The 19079-nt window shown below is 32.4% G+C and overlaps 1 protein-coding gene across 4 annotated transcripts in view; it reads right to left on the reverse strand.

The window, feature by feature from the left end:
* LOC140441394 (uncharacterized) overlaps positions 1–19079 on the reverse strand; it is a 328584-nt gene that overhangs the window by 71617 nt on the left and 237888 nt on the right. For all 4 annotated transcript variants that reach the window (XM_072532106.1, XM_072532107.1, XM_072532105.1 and 1 more), the window contains exon 6: positions 11018–11161. In XM_072532106.1, the coding sequence (XP_072388207.1) occupies positions 11018–11161 (144 nt within the window). The remainder of the gene's footprint in view (positions 1–11017; positions 11162–19079) is intronic.

Raw genomic sequence — 19079 nt, forward strand, 5'->3', positions numbered from 1 at the left:
TAAAGACCCAGTACCAACCTTATATAAGAGTAATGTGGTACCTATATGAAATACCGTGTCTAGAATGTGAAAAAAGCTACATTGGCCATACATCGCAGTGGCTAAAACAACGTATCACACAGCATAAAAGTGATTGCCGCTTAGGAAAAAATTCTTGTGCAGTTGTCGAGCACTACAAAAACACCGGTCATCTGTTAGACTACAACAATGCTCGTATTTTGGCACAGACGGAAAATTACATAAAAATCATATATTGCAATATATTAAACAAAATTTAAAACTACACTCACCTTAATGATTAATCATACTAACTAGCCTTAATGATTAATTAAAGAAATACTATTCCTCTAATGTTTTCTTACATTGTTATTTTTTGCATTTTGAAATAATGTTTACTTGTTTCCATCTTATTTATTGTTAACGAACGTGCTCAAAGATATTTTAAATTTTAACATGCATTTTATTAAATGTACAGTTACATCAGCAATAATGTTATTTTAATATTCAATTTTATTTATGTGTATAATATTTTAATTTCTGTAAGTAATTTATACAACATAATCTTATATTGTCCATTGTCGTAAGTTTCTTTACATATTTAATATCCTTGACTGCTACATATCTTTTTGAGGTAACACACTTATAATCACTTTTCTATGGATGTTTGGTTTTTCATATTGTTCTTTTTAGATGAACTGATGATGCTTTCTGATTAGAAAGCGAAACGTCTTCAATAAATAGATGAAGTAGCCACCTTCTTTGTCTTTTTTTCTCTCCACTTTGACCGAAAAACCCACCACTCTTAATTTATATGTATTTATATATATATACAGGGTGGTCCTTAAGTAATTGTACAAACATAAACCGTAGATTCTGCACTTTAAAATATTACGATTTAAGTCAACTTGCTTTAATAAAATGTTGATATTAAGAAAGATACAGGGTGTTAAAGTGAAAATTAAAAATTTTATTTTTCGCTATAACTTTTACGTTTGTTAATATTTTTAGACAAAAATTTATAATTGGATGCTTTTGAGTAAGATAAATTATAATTTTATATATACTTTACTGTAACTGATAAAGGGTGCCACATATGCCAAATGTGTGGCATAAATCTGCGCTTAACTTTTTTGCTCTTTAAGTTAGCTCTATTTGTGTTAAAAAATATTAAAGATACATTATTTTTACAAGAAAAAGGTACTACACTACTACATTAAACAAAGGTACTACACATTGTCACCTGCTCTACAAAAGGTAGTTATTACCGAACTTGACCAAATGTTGGAAAAAGGGATCGTAGAACATTTAACTTCTACGTGGTCTTCACCTATAGTTATTATTATGATACAAAAAAATGATAAATGGAGGTCTTGTGTTAACTGTAGAAAGTTAAATGCGTTAAGCCTACCGGATGCGTATCTAATTCCTTATGTGTCATCTATTCTAGATAAACTTCGAGATGCACGATATTTAACTACTCTGGATTTCAAATCATCATATTGGCAAATAAAAGTAGCTTTGGAATCTAGACCTTTAACGGCTTCCACAGTGCCTAATAGAGGTTTAATTCAGTTCCGTCGTATGCCTTTCTGTTACATTCGACTCCTGCTACCTGGCAGCGTGCAATTGATAATATTTTAGGTTAAAATATTAAAATTAGATAGTTATCTTTTTGTATATATTGATGATATAATTATTTGTACATCAACAATTGAGCAGCATTTAAAAGTATTAGAGGCAATATTTCAGCGCTAAACAGACGCTGGTGTTCCCTTAATAGGGAGAAGTGTTTAATATGTCGTTCAGAGTTAAAGTATTTAGGATACGTAGTGAATAAATCTGGATTGCATGTCGATCCACGAAAGGTAGAATACCGACACAGAGAACTGTTCACGATGTTCGTCGGATTGTAGGTATGGCATCATGGTATCAGAGATTTATTTCATCATTTAGTACTGCCGTCTCACCGCTCACTGAGCTTACTCAGAAAAATGTACAATTCGTTTGGAATAAGACATGCGATAACGCCTTGAATAAAAAGTTAGAGAATATTTAGTTTCAGCACCCATTTTGGCGTGTCCAGATGTTTTTTTACCATTTATTGTAGAGACAGACGCAAAATATTCCACCACAGAAAAAGAATGTCTCGCCGTTCTATTTGCCGTAGAGAAACTAAGGCCTTACCTAGAAGCTTCGAAATTTGTGGTTATTACAGACCATTTTAGTCTAAAATGGTTGTTTTCCATTAAAGACCCTATAGGCAGAATTGTTCGTTGGGCTCTACGTTTGCAGGCATATGACTTTGAAGCAATACACCACAAAGGAAAAGATCATCTAGTGCCTGACGCACTACTCGTGCAGTTTCTTGCGTGAATGCTTAGAATGTAGACTGTTCTACTTCTATACAGGTTAGTTCAGACCGATGGTACTTGGATATGATTTCCAAGGTCAACAAATTTCCTAGCAACTTTCCACTTTGGAGGGTAGAGGGAGAAAAACTTTTCAAGAATATAAAACCGCGATACCCCGAACTAGCTTCATCAGAGTGGGTAGCGGTAGTTCCAAGAGACAAAATACTAAATGAGATCATTCCAAGTAATGGGCATAAGAGGTCCTCCAACTAATGGACACCTTGGCGTTTCAAAAACATTTGGAAGACTTAATAAAAAATATTATTGGCTATCAGATATAGAACGCTATATAAAGAAATGTACAACATGTCAATGAATAAAACGAGAACGGCAACGTCCTAGAGGTCAATTGTTATCTCAACAACCTACTGCCAATCATCCATGGACTCTTATTAGGACTAACTAGAGTTAGTTGGACCTTTACCTAAGACCACTCCGGGATTTTCGTACATATTCACCGTGTTAGATTGCTTTACTAAATTTATTTTAGCTTTCCTATTAGAGCCGAGACATCAGCCAATATTATAAAAATACTAAAAAATAGGTGTTTCTAGTCTATGGTATACCAGAGAGAATTTTGTTAGATAATGGACCACAATTTCGTGGCTATATATTTCAACAATTTGTCTCAAACTATGGTATTGAATTAAAATTTACGGCACTGTACCATTCACAAGCTAATTCCGTGGAAAGAGTTCATAGAGTAATAAAAACCATATTTACGGCCTATGTCTCTCAACATCAAAGACACTGGGATCTTCTTTTACCAAAGATTGCATGTGCATTGCGATCTTCAGTTCCTGAAGTCACCGCAGTCTCACCAAACCTTATTAATTTTGGTAGGGAAATCAATGTGCATGGCAATAAAAATGGACACAATTCGGAACAAGGTCAGTATAATGTCGGAACAAGGAAGGAATTGCTGGATAAACTGCTTTGTGATGTTAGGAAGAGACTGAAGTCAGCGTATGAGAAAAGTAAAGTTCCATATAACCTGCGAAAAAGACTAGAAACATATAAAGTTGGGGAAATGGTTTGGAGAAGAAATTTTGTTCAGTCTGATGCTACAAGATATTTCAGCGCAAAATTGGCCCAAAAGTTTGTAGGACAATTTAATATTCAGAAAGTGGTCTCCCCATGGAGTTATGAACTTGCTGATGAAAATGGTTCTCATGCAGAAACCTGGAATGCTAAAGATTTGAAAACGGTTACTCAGGACGAGATTAAGGATATTAAGTCGAAACCTCCTGATGTGGAAGAATAAAGACGAAATATCTAAAAAAAATAGGTCAAAAATACTCACAAAGAAATCAGTGTTAGTTCTAGTATTATAATAATCTGTTATATTATTCTTTTTTTTATAAATAACCTGGTGTGCGCTGAAAAGAATGTTCTTGCAGACATATATTTTTTTTGTGTTTTTTTAGACAGAATAAATAGATTATGTTTAATTTATTTTCTAACTAAGAATAAATAGTTTTTGTTTCATCATATTGTTTTTTTGTTATTATTTGTTTTAAGTTAGGAAATAATTAATGATTTAGTACAAATAAAAACAGAGAGTAAAAACTAGTAACAACCAGATAGAAATACCATTATTCTACAAGGAATTGTTGATAAATATAAATCAAGCAGTCAACCTCGCTATCCCAAAACAATTTCCATTAAGAAAAAAACAGAAGTCATATTCCGAAACCATGGTGGAACAATTATTGTCAGTTAGCAGCTGAAAATAGAAAACCAAAACCTAATGAGAGTATAATGACTCGACTCAATTCAAAGAAAATCTTCAAACAGAAGAAAAGAAGAATTTGTATGATTTTTGCGAAAGCCTAAACTCAAGAACACCATTAAATGATGTCTGGCGAAAAGCTAATTGTTTTAAAAACCGCAAACAAGCCAACAAAGTACCTATTGATCCAGAAGATACATGGTTGCATTAATTCCACAGAAAAATTTCCCCGGCATGGACTCCAAATGACGACACCGTTCAAGAACATATTCAAACAGTACCCAGACAAAACTACAATTTTGACGAAAATTTTCATCTATGCGATTTGCCCTAGAACAAAGAAATAACACTTTTCCAGGTATAGATAATATTAGACAATGTGTCATATTCACTGTTGTACATCTTACCGATAGAATATAAAATTTCACTAGTAAACATTTGCAACAATATTTGGACAAATAAGACCAGCAGCTACAAAAGACTATGGTTGATGTTACGGAAATATATTGCCTACCTTAACTTGACAAAGCTCAACTGGAACAAAAAGGAAAACATTTCCATGAGAGAGAGAGAGAGAGAGAGAGAGAGAGAGAGAGAGAGAGAGAGAGAGAGAGAGAGAGAGAGAGAGAGAGAGAGAGAGAGAGAGAGAGAGAGAGAGAGAGAGAGAGAGAGAGAAGACAAAAAATCTTTTTGCCACAGAAAATTGTTTAGGATGTTTAAATTTTTATTTTAGAATCGCTTATAAACTTGATTAGAATATTAAATAAGATAACAGATTGCTGATGTTAACTGGTAGGCTAATATTGAGATCAATTAAACCTAAATATAGGCTTTGAGTCTGTTCCCTATGATTAGGACAATCGAAAAATAAGTGGTTCAAATCTCCGACAGATTTACCATCACAAGGACAGAAAGGAGTTTCATAGATTCCAATCCTATGCAGATGCTCTGGAAAGAGGCCATGGTTAAGTTTTACCGGGTTATTAACGAAGAATGTACTTTATTATAGTTAAAATTAAAATGTGGAATATTTTTTGGTAAGCATGGATGAATAGAAAAGTAATGGTTTCTTGAAGTCTTCTGAACCTCTTTATATTTTGACATCCATCTTTCCCTGCCAATACTCCTGATAATAGAAAAAAAGATCTTTAAAGTAGTACAAATTTGTAATTTCGGATATCTCAGATGTATTTTTTGCCATACCATCCACTAATTCGTTTCCAATTACTCCATTGTGCCCTTTAACCCAGAGTAAAGTAACTGTTTTTTTTTGTGAATTTTAGATCATGTAATAATTTTTTGATATCAAGTATAATGGAGTTTTGAAAACTATCCAATGAATGGTGGATATTTGATGGATTATTTGACTTCGTTGCTATGTTTTTCCATTTTATTAAAATTCCGTTATTATAATGTTGCTGTAAATCATCCAATGTGAATATAGGTAAAGTTTGTTTAGCAGAAAATGGTTGACTTTAATTAGTGCGGTCCTAAATATTATTAAATTTATCTGACTTGGCCCATTGTTAAGACCGGTCCGGAGCGATAAGCAAACGAGGCAGACAGAGTTGGTCTTTTGACAATTAACACTGACTAGACGGTACTCCTATAATAAAGCAAAGGATCCACAAAATGTACAATAATTACGACGACAAAAATCAAAAAAACGTAAAATATATTGCTTTGCCTTATATACCCGAAATTATTGTTTTCAAATGAGTTTTAAAATAAATTAAATATATTTTAATCGCTAAGATTATAGAAAAACAAACAATAATAATGTGGATCTAAAAAGAACCGTTTTTTTTTAATCGTAACCTTTGTAGATTTGATGACAGTATCACTCCACATATAATTCTGTTTCGCTATCACTATCCTCATCTAAATTAATTATGATGGTTCAATTATATTATGATCTACATGAACATATGAATTTTTTTACCTAATTACGTGTCGGACTGAATTTCTCCAATTGCTTGAAAGAATACCATTGACACATTTTCTTATTAACTCTATAACAGTACTACTTAACGTTGGAGAAATATTTTGTGGCCTCACGTTAGACAATTCGTGCCACATATGTTCTATGGGATTAAACATACAATAATAGGGTGGAACATACAGCACTGTATGTCCCATTTCCTCTGACAATGTATCATAAACATATACTTTTTCTATAGAAGCTTAAAACTTCTAAAAGCTCTTGTTTGGTGTAACATTCTTCAAAATACATATCATTCATCTCCATGTAATTTTGAATTTCCAATTAATTATTATTCGAGTTTGGAGCCTTACTTAGTTGGCAACTGTGATAGCTGGCATTATCCATTACTATCACGCTATTCTGAGGAATGTTTGACATAAGATTATTTTTGAACCATTCTTCAAAAAGTTCTGCCGTTTTATCTTCATGGTAGTCGACGCAGGAGTCTTTAATATTCTTTGCAGAAAGCCACAGGGCATTTGGAAACCAATCATTTTCTCATCCAGCATGTAAAATCGTTATTCTTTTTCCTTTATTTGACGGAGCTTTTGTCTTACATTAACCGGAGGAATCGGCAAATCCTTTACGTCGCGTTGAATGTGTGTCAAACCATGTCTCGTCGAGGTAAATTCTCGGACGATTTGCAGAACGGAATTTTCTTATCGAAGTTATATACTCATAACGCCATTTTTCTAATCTATGAGATTCTATAATTACTTGTCTTTTGTCAATAATACGATATCGAAAGCCCATACTTTTCAATATTTTCCATAAGCTGGTGAGGCTACAGCTTATTTCGGTTTCGTCAATATTGAGCCATTGCTTAAGAGCTGTTAATGTAGGTATGCGTTGCTCTTCGTAGATGGTATAGACTTTTCGACGTCCTTATCGGCTTCATCAAGTCTTTATCGGCTTCGTCCATACATTTGGTGGAACTGGAATCTACGTTTTTTTCTTGTTTCTATGGGATTTGATGTATTTCTTTTTACTGTGGTCAGAGGTATTTTCGTCAAATCGCATATTTCACTCGTAGCGAAAGTTGTGTCAAGTCATCTTTTAAGTAAGGTACTGTATATAGTTTCTACAATTTGCATCTACAGATAAATGTTTCTTCTTTAACGGAACACTACAAGAAGCTTCATTATTATTCCACGGACGCCCCATAATGATAGAAAATGTAATGAATAAAATGAGTAATACTACTAACACTTCCCGTGATACATAAAGACAAATAAATTTTATCAAGAACTCCTATTTAAATACTGGTTGGTGTTCAGTTTCATAAACTTATTATATAAATACCTGAAAACCACTCAGAAGGTGATTAGCAAACCCGTAGGATGTTCATAGTCGGTACTAATTGAAGTCAACCATTTACTGCTAAACAAATTTTACATATAGTCCAACATAGCACAAAGAATACTATTTCTTTTATGTTGAGTCATATTTGAGTTTAATCCTTTAATGGTCGATAATGAATCTGTTAATATAACTGCTAATTTGTGTAAATCTAGCCAATCTAATGCTTTTTGAATTGCTACCGCTTCAGCAGTATATATTGAACAATGTGATGGAAGTTTAATTTTTTAAGATTCGCTTTTATGTGAAATGTAAACTGCACAACCTGTGGCACCATCGTCTTTTTTGGAACCATCGGTATTATTACGTGATCATTATAGTCGCTCAATATGAATTTAAGTAAGAGTTTTTTTGTGAAGAATCAGTGAACTTTGGAATAATGACTTTTGGTTTATTTATTATTACCTGAAAATCAGCTTTGGTAATATTTTTTCTCTGCCGTAGATATTAGAATACTCATTAGTTTCTAAGAAAGCATCAGCAAGTGGAGGAGAATTTTTTATGCGCCAATATTTATCTGAGAGGTTTTCAATAGATAACTCACAGAGTTGGCTAAGGAGATAATTATTGTTTAATCTTAGCTTTAGAATATGTTTAATTGCTATAATTTCTCGAAGATTTTGAATAGAGATTTCGTTACTTTCAGCAAGTAGAAGAGGGCAAGGAGTAGACTTCATGGTGCCTAAGCATATTCTTAGACATTTATTTGAACTGAATGTGGTCTACAGTTATTAAATGTGTTTTACTGACGGCACCGTACAGAATGCAACCATAGTCTACAATAGGTCGCACGCAGGCTCTGTAAAACATCAGTGCAATTTTAAGGTCAGCACCCCATCTACGATTAGTGACACATTTAAGGATATTAATACCTTTTTACACCTGCTTTTTATATATTCAACATGTTTAACCATAAAAGTTTAGAATCAAGGATATGCCAGGTATTTGTATATAATATTCAGACAATTCTGTTTTGACGTACGAATCCTATGTCTAGTGAATATCATTATGGCTGATTTGTCACGTAAAATGGTTAGTCCACGATTTTTTGGCAAGGTCGTACTTGCCATTGTCAAGTCAGGCCGAAACGTCGTCAAAATAATCAAAACCAAAATTATTTAACGCGCAGTCAAACCTGGAAAATCACAGAAAGCATATATAACTCCCGCGGAAATTTCATTACTCCCTCTATAACGAACACGGTTATTACGAGGTTTCGCTTATAACGAGGTATATTAGATGTCCCGTGAAATTTCTATTGAACTATAACCCTCTATAGCGAGGCAAATTTGGTTATAACGAGAGAAAATAAGATCGAAAAACGTGTTTTTCTTACGTTTTTGGCCCGGCCGTGGCTATAAATAAATACCTTTTTAAACGGCCCCGCAATAAACTTAACTGCATGCCGCCCGCAACAAACTTCTTTACTATAAATATAACTGTTTCACATTTTTAGAAAATATAATAGATAGAATAATACTGGACAATTTAAAGCAGTCAAAAGTGACAGACTTCTTCCAATTGCAGAAGCAATAATTTATGTTATCCTTGAAAATACGCTTTATACATTATGTAGTTGGAAAAAAAATGAAAGTACAGATGTTTTGTTTTAACGTATATCATTGACAATAAAAGTAAATAACTCTTTTTTGTTTTAATGTATTTGACTGACAATAAAAGTAAACAACTTTTTTTCAAAAACACCATTCAAACAATATTTATTGGCATCTTATATTGCTCCGAATGGCTTCACTATAGGAAGTTAATGTTTTAGAAAACTACATATTCACATATATGCACAATATTATTGTTGTCTGATATAACGAGATCGGCTTATAACGAGGTAATTAGTCTGCCATTTCAGTTCTCGTTATATAGGAAGTCTACTATATATATATATATATATATATATATATATATATATATATATATAGAGTAAGAAAAAAGAAGTACTTGAGACTTCTTTGGGAAAATTATGGATGGGTTGGAGTCAATAAAAGAAATAATAAATAAAATTTAATAAAATAGAAGAGAATAATATATATATATATATATATATATATATATATATATATATATATATATATATATATATATATATATATATAAATATTTATATATGGCGTATGGATTGGAGCTAACATTTCTAGCGGCAGGATTTTGATAGTAGGGTGGAGCGGACGATATTTTTTTTTATAAGAGGTCTCCATGTAGAAGGTAACCGGATGTCGTCATCTCTTTTATTGAGAAAATTTGACCTTTTTTCAATTTCTTTGGCTTCTCGGATAATTTTTGGTTTATAGAAGGGGATGAGGGCTATGATTCTGGAGTTTTCAAAATCAATTTTGAGACATGTATGAAGTTGGTGTTGACCTAAAGTTAAAATTGAATCGGAATTGCGAACAGAAATGGAATGTTCATAAATCCTATTTTCGATTCTACGATTTGTTTGGCGATCGGGAGCAGTCTGCACAAGAAATTTCATAAACACCGTGTTGTTCATATTGAATGTTGTCTTTGGTTGATCGGACAAGATATGAAAGTTTTTGTTGGGGGGTAAATATTGACTTTATTCCTCTTGATTTAAGAAATTTGGTGATTTTTACAAGGACACCTTTGATATAGGAAAGAAAAGTTATCGTATGATGAAGGTCTGAGTCTTTGGGTTGAGATTGAGTGGGAGATTCATGTCTGTGGATGCTCCTATTGATGTGATTTTCGCGGTAACCGTTTTGGACGGGGGCTTGTTTTAAACTAGAGAGCTTAGCGGGTCTGTTTGCATAATCGCAAAGGTGTATTGATCTGGAGACAAGGGTATTAATGACTGAATTAATTTGTGAAGATGGATGATGAGAGTTGACATGCAAGTAACGATTGGTATGGGTAGGTTTTCGATAAACAGAGTGATGCAAACCTTGGGATTGGTTTTTCTTTATCATAAAGTCTAAAAACGGTAGGGATGAATCAGTTTCCACCTCCATCGTGAACTGGATACTAGGATGTATACTATTCAGATGGGTTTTAAAAAACACTAAAGCATACTTGGAGTTGGGCCAAATGACGAATGTATCTTCAACATATCGTAGCCAACATGTGGGTTTGAGCATTGATATAGATAGTGCTCGGGTCTCGAAGTCTTCCATAAAGATATTGGTAATTACTGGAGATAGTGGGGAGCCCATTGGGACACCACTTATCTGTCTGTAGAATTGATTTTGGAAGATGAAATAAGTGTTACATACATACATTGCTGGCTCAAACAATATTGACGAAGAAATAACCCTTCAAACATATCAAATCGTAGATAATTGCCGACCGAGTTTCAACGAGTTCTTTTTACCGTTCTGGACCATGTAGTCATTGTGTAGTTCAAGACCTCAATATATTCAAAAGAATCTCGTCAGTATAACAAAGTAGTCTGGTAGCAGACAGCTGCATGGGATAAAAAAGTATAAACGAATATTGACATATTAACACAAGTTTCTTAGTAGTTATTATCTGAATTTAAATAACTTTTGTAGAATTATTTACCTGTTGACCATAACCATTGGGTCTGGGTGGACTGTTTGATGATGGTAATGAGGTGCAATGAGAGCTTCCCGAACCACTTTGGCCTCCGGCCAGATACTGAGTTGGCAGCGATGGGCCGTTACCCTGGTAGAAGTTGTACTCGTACTAAAATGCAATACAACGTCATTACATAGATCATATAAATGTATACAGTGTCTACAGAACATACTATAACTTGCTAATATTGCGATTCCTGATAGGTTTACAAAAAAAGTTCCTTTTTAACAGTTTTTTTTTCAACTTTCAAATTATTTATAGAAGTAAATAGGAAATATAGAGGATGCAACTATTACATCTAGTATATTTTTTAATTTGCATAATCTACTGAATTTAAAACGAAATATTTACTAGGACGATCCTAAACTTCTAGGTTCTACGATTGCTAAAACAGGTTTAGGATAGGACCGTTTCTATTAACAAAATAATTAGTCATAGAATCGCTTATTAATAAAGGCTCTCCATTATTCATTTGATAGTATCGCGACATTATTGATATTATTGCGGGATCGAAGTTATCATTAGATAATTCTTTTATCAGAATACTTTCTAAAACAGGCGAAATTTATTTTTTAAGAATATTATGAAGTGCATCCCACATTAACATGTGGGATATTTTTTCTTTACTAGTTTGCGTCTGTGGTCGGATATTTTTAGATGAACAAACTTCATCATGAACAACTATCGTTAAACTGACCCACCTTATCATAATTTCTTTGTTATCCACCTTATTGGAACTTTATTGTTTACTATATAGTAAATGGTGAAATTTAATTTATTACTAGTGATTACTACTAGATTAAAGGTATTAATATGTTAGTACTGCAACTTATGACTTAAAATATATTGGAAAAAGTACTCATTTTAAGTCTCATCTTTGAAAAGATTAAAGAGAAATTATGGAAAATTGAAAAAAATATTGAGTGGTACAGCGGGTATATTTCTCGATTTCTTGTTAACCTATACAGATTTGATTTATCCGAAAACATTTTGATCGAAATTGTAATTGAAAGCTGTCTTGTAAACCCCACCAGGGAGAATATATATATATATATATATATATATATATATATATATATATATATATATATATATAAATATAAATGTATATATATATATATATATATATATATATATATGTATATATATATATATATATATATATATTAATATATATATACATATATATATATATATATATATATATATATATATATATATATATATATATATATATATGTATTAAAAGCCTATATTAGGTCGTTTTCGTTCATTGCCATCACAGTAGATGGCACTTTGCTACGCTAACCACTTAAGTGGGAAACAATTAGAGGCATTCGCTGTTCGCAACAATCTGTTGATTATCAATTCAAACACGAGACGTTACCGAATTATTCTCCTACGGCATATATTGGCTTTTAATACATCGAAGCAATAGCAAGCTTTTGCTAGAAGATATATATATATATATATATATATATATATATATATATATATATATATATATATATATATATATATAAAGTTCCTCAGATTATTGCCGTAAAACATATTGCAACCACATTTTGTTTGCAGTTTGTCTTGAATAGTAAATCAAGGTACATACCAACATTCTTGAAAAAACAGGCTATGTTTTTATCACTCATTCATGTATAGGATAAACATTTATGAATAATATTAGAAAAATAATCAGCTTTAAGTAATTTGTAAAAATTAATATTAGGTTGGTTGCTTTAGTTACATTGTATATAGTCTGAGAAACTCAATACCATTCTATAACTACGTTAAGACTAAATTGAACTAAAAATTTTCATGCCGAATAAGATTTTAAAGGCTTGGTGCACTAGCAAAAAATATAATTTTGAATGATATATATTGTAATTACTATTTAAATGGGAACAAGCCACAATTAAACGTAAAGTACGTTTATTGACGTTTCAATTTCCCCTTCGGAAATCGTTATCAAAATACAAACATTAGTAAATTAAACAAATTTTGTTTTTTTGTTACTTGGTGAAAAATTCTTCTAATAATTTAATTTTATCTGACTCATTTATATTGACAATTCAGACATACATTATACATTTTAAAGACGACTTTAAAATGATATTGCCGATAATTAGTTTTGGAATATAAAGATGAAATGGTTTTGATGTTCTTTGTTGCTATTTTTATATTGTCAATAACCTTTATTGTTTGTATTAATTTAGCATCCTATGTAGCATATCTGAAGGATAAGAGTTCTCAATTAAAATATTTTTTAACAATTGAAGATCTTCTTGTAGATAATCTGGATGAGAAAGCCTTAAAACACGTTCTTTTTTAATTCTTTTATAAGGTTCATTTTCATCTTATTTGGATGATGTGAGTAATGGCTTATAAATCTATTACTACACATGGGTTTTCTGAACCATCTTGTTTTCAACACATTGTCTGTGGTTCTTATAATTCTCATGTCAAGGAATGGTAGAGAATTATCTACCTCTTCCTCAACTGTAAACTGTATATTATGTTGATTATGATTGTTGAAAATATTAACTGTTTCATGAATTTTGTGTTTAGGAAGTGCCAAAACTAAATCATCTACGTATCTTTTCATAAAAGGAATGAAAAAAGTGCAATTGTTGATACAATCACTGATAACATCATCCATGACATAGCTACTTAGAATGGGTGAAAGACTAGATCCCATAGGACTACCAAAAATTTGTTTATAAAAGACACTATTAAATATAAAAATATTAGCATCAAAAACAAAGTTGATAAGTGTTTTGAAATGTATTAAGTCAATATTAATGATTAGATCTAAAGGTAAATTTTGTAGTAATTAAAAATTATTAATGAAAGACCTAAAATCAAATGAATCTTTAATGTAAAAATTGTTGTTTAAATTATAAGCATTAGTTAAGATGTCAGTAAGGAGCTGTGCTGTTGGTCCATTAGGAGGGCATAAAGATGAAACTATTGGTCTCATAGATAAAGTTGGTTTATGTATTTTAGGTAGAGCATAAAACCGTGGAGCAATAGAATTATATATTTTGAGCTCTTTTGCCTTTGTATTATCAATAAATTTCTTTCTGTTTAATTTAGATACTAGGCAATTTGCTTTTTGTTGCAAAGTACAAATAGGACTCCTTTTAAGTGTAGTATAATACTTAGTATTGTAACGAAATAGCCCATCTCCGATACGTCATAATTCTTAGAAGGATAAATCTAGAAAACGCAAGAATTGGCATTTGAATAGCGCCCGTCTTTCGATGCGGTTTCGATGAGACGAATTAGAGGTGGGACTACCCCAGAAGATTCGAGAATAATACTTTTGGTATATATATATGTAACGATGTTAGAAGTAGGGTTTGAGTTGATAAGAGAGTACCGAACTGTAAACTTATAAATAAATATATTTATATAAATTTATATAATTTTATAATATAAAAAATAAAATATATAAAGCAATCTCACACTTACTAATCAACGGCTCTGGGCGGAAGAATTGGTAGGTGGTAGGGCACCCTTTTGTCCTGGGGTTGAGAAATCGATCTCGAAGATGGAGGAACCAATATACTGGTCAACAGCATAAGGATGTAGAAGGCAAGGGGAAACCACTACATTAAAGATCCCCATGGATATCCCTAGTAAAATCATCATGGTTTTAGAAACTAATAACGGCGTTACTGATCATGGCCCTCGGAAGCCAAGATCCGGCAGGGGAGAAGAAGACAAGGACTCTCAGGTCGTTAATCAGCGAATTCCTTGTCAAAAGAACGCAGATGAAAAAATAAGACTGTCCAACACTAGAATAGGAACATGGAATGTTCAGAGCATGTTTCAGCCAGGTAAAATGCACAATGTTATTCAAGAAATGAACAGGTTGAATATCGATGTACTGGGTATCAGTGAAGCTAGGTGGCCCAACTCAGGTTGTTTTTCAACAGACGAAGCCACAATATATTATTCCGGTAGCGAGAATAACCAACACAGACACGGCGTGGCAGTAATAGTTAATAAAAAATCTAATAGAGCGGTGGAATGCTATTTCCCTATCTCAGAAAGAGTAATGGTACTGAAGTTAGTGACATCTCATGCCAAACTGAATTTGATACAAGTTTATGCTCCTACGGCGAATGCCGACGAAGAAGAAGTAGAATTATTTTATCGAGATATCGAAGAGGCACAGAGAACAACGAAAACAAGAGAAATCACGATAGTCCTAGGTGATCTCAATGCAAAGATTGGAAAGGGACAAAGCGGAAAGTGTATAGGAAACTATGGTCTGGGAAATCGAAACGAGAGAGGAGACCGTCTGTTACAATTCTGTCAAGAGCAGAACTTTATTATTACAAACACATTTTTTATGTTACCAAACAGACGACTGTATACATGGCGATCGCCCGCAGATACATCGGAGAAAGTAGTCAGGAACCAGATAGACTACATTATGATCAATGAAAGATACCGTAATGCTGTTAAAGCCGTGAAAGCATATCCTGGATCAGACGTGGCCTCAGATCACAATCCACTTATAGCCAAAATTACACTCACCCTTAAAAATATTAAAAGACATCAAAGAATCCATACAATAGACACAAGAAAACTTAAAGAACCTAAAGTAAAAGAATGCCTCCAACATGAACTGCATGTGAACTGCAACAAATTGAACACAGACACCAACGATATTGACGAGTACTGGAATCGACTAAAAGATTGTCTACTGGAACCCTGTAAAGAAATATTAAAGACTTCCTCAAGGAGAAAAGAGGAATGGATGAATGACGAGATACTCAATATGATGGAACAACGGAGACAATTTAAAAACAAGGATAACAATAAATACAGAGAGATAAACCACGAGATTAGAAAGACGATAAAGCAGGCAAAAGAAAAATACTTTGAAGAGCAATGCAAAGAGATCGAAGACCTTCAAAATAAATATGATCTGTTTAACCTACACAAGAAAGTCAAAGAACTGGCAGGACTAAGAAAACAAAATCCCACCTGTGCAATTCTGGATAGACACGGTACTGCTATAACACATACAGACGAGAAAATACAAAGATGGGCAGAATATATCGATGAATTGTTCGATGATGAAAGAGGAGATCTGGAGCACATAGAACTTACGTCAGAAGAAATAGGTCCATATATTACAAAAGAAGAAATATTGCACGCATTAAAAACAATGAAGAGCGGGAAAAGCCCTGGACCTGATATGCTTCCTATAGAAATCCTAAAAATTCTAGATGAGAAGCACATTGATGTTTTAGTGACACTTTTGAACCAAATTTATAGTTCAGGCGTATTACCCAAAGAGTGGTTGACATCTATTTTTATTTGTCTTCCTAAAAAGAAAAACGCAAGAGAATGCAGCGATTACCGCACCATTAGCTTAATGTCTCATACGCTAAAGTTACTACTTAAAGTCATCCATAACCGAATATATCACAAACTGGACATAGACGTTAATAATACACAATTTGGTTTCCGCAAAGGCCTAGGAACACGTGAAGCTCTTTTTTCACTTAATATACTAATACAAAGATGCCTGGACGTCAATCAAGATATATACGCATGTTTTATTGACTATAATAAAGCATTCGATAAAGTACGACATGAACATTTAATGAATGTCCTGAAATCAAAGAAGATTGACTACAACGACCTCAGGATCATATCAAATTTATACTATAAACAGCGAGCAAAAGTACGTGTTAACGAACAGCTGTCAGAAGAAATTGAAATTAGATGTGGAGTAAGACAGGGATGCGTATTGTCGCCAATTCTTTTCAACGCCTACTCCGAACAGGTCCTGAAAAAAGCTCTTGAGGGTGAAACAGCTGGAATAAAGGTAAATGGAGTTCCCATTAACAACATTAGATATGCGGACGACACTGTGATTTTAGCCGAAAACATTGAAGATCTTCAGAGACTGGTGACCAGAATAGCAGAGTATGGAAAAGAGTATGGTCTAACAATGAATGTCAAGAAGACGAAATTTATGAGAATATCGAAAACTCAAAGAAATAACGAGAGTCTTCTAATAAACGAAACCAACGTCGAACAAGTGGACAAATATGCATACCTGGGAACAATGATTAACTCCACAAATGATTACAATCAGGAGATAAAAATAAGAATAGAAAAGGCTAGAGCAAATTTCAACAAAATGAGAAGAGTTCTATGTACCAGGGATTTAAAACTGGAACTAAGAGTTAGGTTGGCGAGGTGCTATGTTTTTTCGACCTTATTTTATGGAATGGAATCTTGGACCTTGAATGCTACATCAATGAAAAAACTGGAATCATTTGAGCTGTGGGTGTACAGAAGAATTCTGAAAATATCATGGACAGAACACGTCACAAACAAAGAGGTTCTGAGAAGGATGAACAAAGAAATGGAAATTTTAAATTCAATAAAAACAAAAAAATTGGAATATCTCGGACATATTACACGTGGAGAGAAATACACCTTGCTCCAACTGATCATGCAGGGAAAGATCCAAGGAAAGAGAAGCATAGGGAGGCGTAGAATGTCATGGCTGCGCAACCTGAGAGAGTGGTACGGATGTACATCAAATGAACTTTTCAGAGCAGCCGTCTCAAAAGTTCGAATAGCTATGATGATTGCCGACCTCCGCCGCGGAGATGGCACTTGAAGAAGAAGATATAAATTCGAACCGCTCGTTTTATTTAATCTCGCTACAGTATCATTTAAGAGTTCTCCAGTTTTTTGTAGGTAATCCTCTTTATACAATGCAACGGTTACGTTACCTTTATCGCTTTTGACAATGTAAATTTCAGGATGGTTTTTAAGGAAAAGTTTAGTTTGTACATAGTATTTATTTAAAAGATGATCTTTGACTTCTATATGTCAAAAGTTTGTAATTGTAAATGTATATTTAGATCTAACAAAATCCTTTTGACTATCATTAAGTGGTCTGATTATTATCTATGATTCAATATCAGAAAGTAAATTTGGAACTCTAATATCTGATTTAGAAGGACACAAAGAAAATTTAGCTAATAATGCTAAAAATGTTTTAATTTCAAAAGGAAAATGAATAGATGTTAGACTTTTAAACCATTTTTCTTGAAATTTTATCTTATCAAAAGTTTCTATTTTTAATTTATATAACTTATTATTCTGTATTTTTTTGATTTTATGAAATTCTCTATTGTATTTATTTCTTTGTCTACGATTAAATTCATTAAATGTGTGGAAATTTTAAGACATTATAAGCCTTGGCACGTAACTCATATAATTGTTTTTCAAAAAAGTTACTATCAGCAAAAGTGATCTTAATCTCTAAATTAATAATATTTCTTCCAAACCTGTCACATAATTTCCGAGCATCATGATGAATATTCCCAGTGCGATGATGTAAAAGGGGGAATTAACATTAACTAGACCATTTGTAACATGTCCAGGGAAACATAATAGGTATATATATATATATATATATATATATATATATATATATATATATATATATATATATATATATATATATATATATATATATATATATATATATAGTCAAAAGTGAAAATTTTAAGTTAGCATTCGTGACATTGAGACATTTTTGTAATTGGTCGCTATTTTAACTTATTTAAAAATTAATTGTTTTTGTGTTAAAAAAGTTTTTCAAAATTATATTACAAAATTTAAGAGAAACATTTATTAGATAGGCAAATTTTTAGAATAGTTTTTTGAAATATGTTTAGCAGCATAAATTTATTAACAAAACTAATTTTATTTGGTGAGTAAATATAATTTTTTTTTCTAGTTCCACTTTGTAAGATATTTTGTATTTTTTAGCAGCTTTTGAAAATGATTGTAAACACAATTGAAAGCTCGAGATAAAAAATAGTTACCTAATAGCCCCTTTTATTGACATCCATCCAAAACATATTTACATATTTTTTCCAAACGAGTCACAAGTACTTCTTTTTTTTTCTTACTCTTGTAGAAAAATATGGGTTTTTTCGATGACATCCGAAACGATAATGGGCAATCCACAGTCAGAATT

Source organism: Diabrotica undecimpunctata, chromosome 5 (genome assembly GCF_040954645.1).
Source record: "Diabrotica undecimpunctata isolate CICGRU chromosome 5, icDiaUnde3, whole genome shotgun sequence".
Taxonomy (NCBI): domain Eukaryota; kingdom Metazoa; phylum Arthropoda; class Insecta; order Coleoptera; family Chrysomelidae; genus Diabrotica; species Diabrotica undecimpunctata.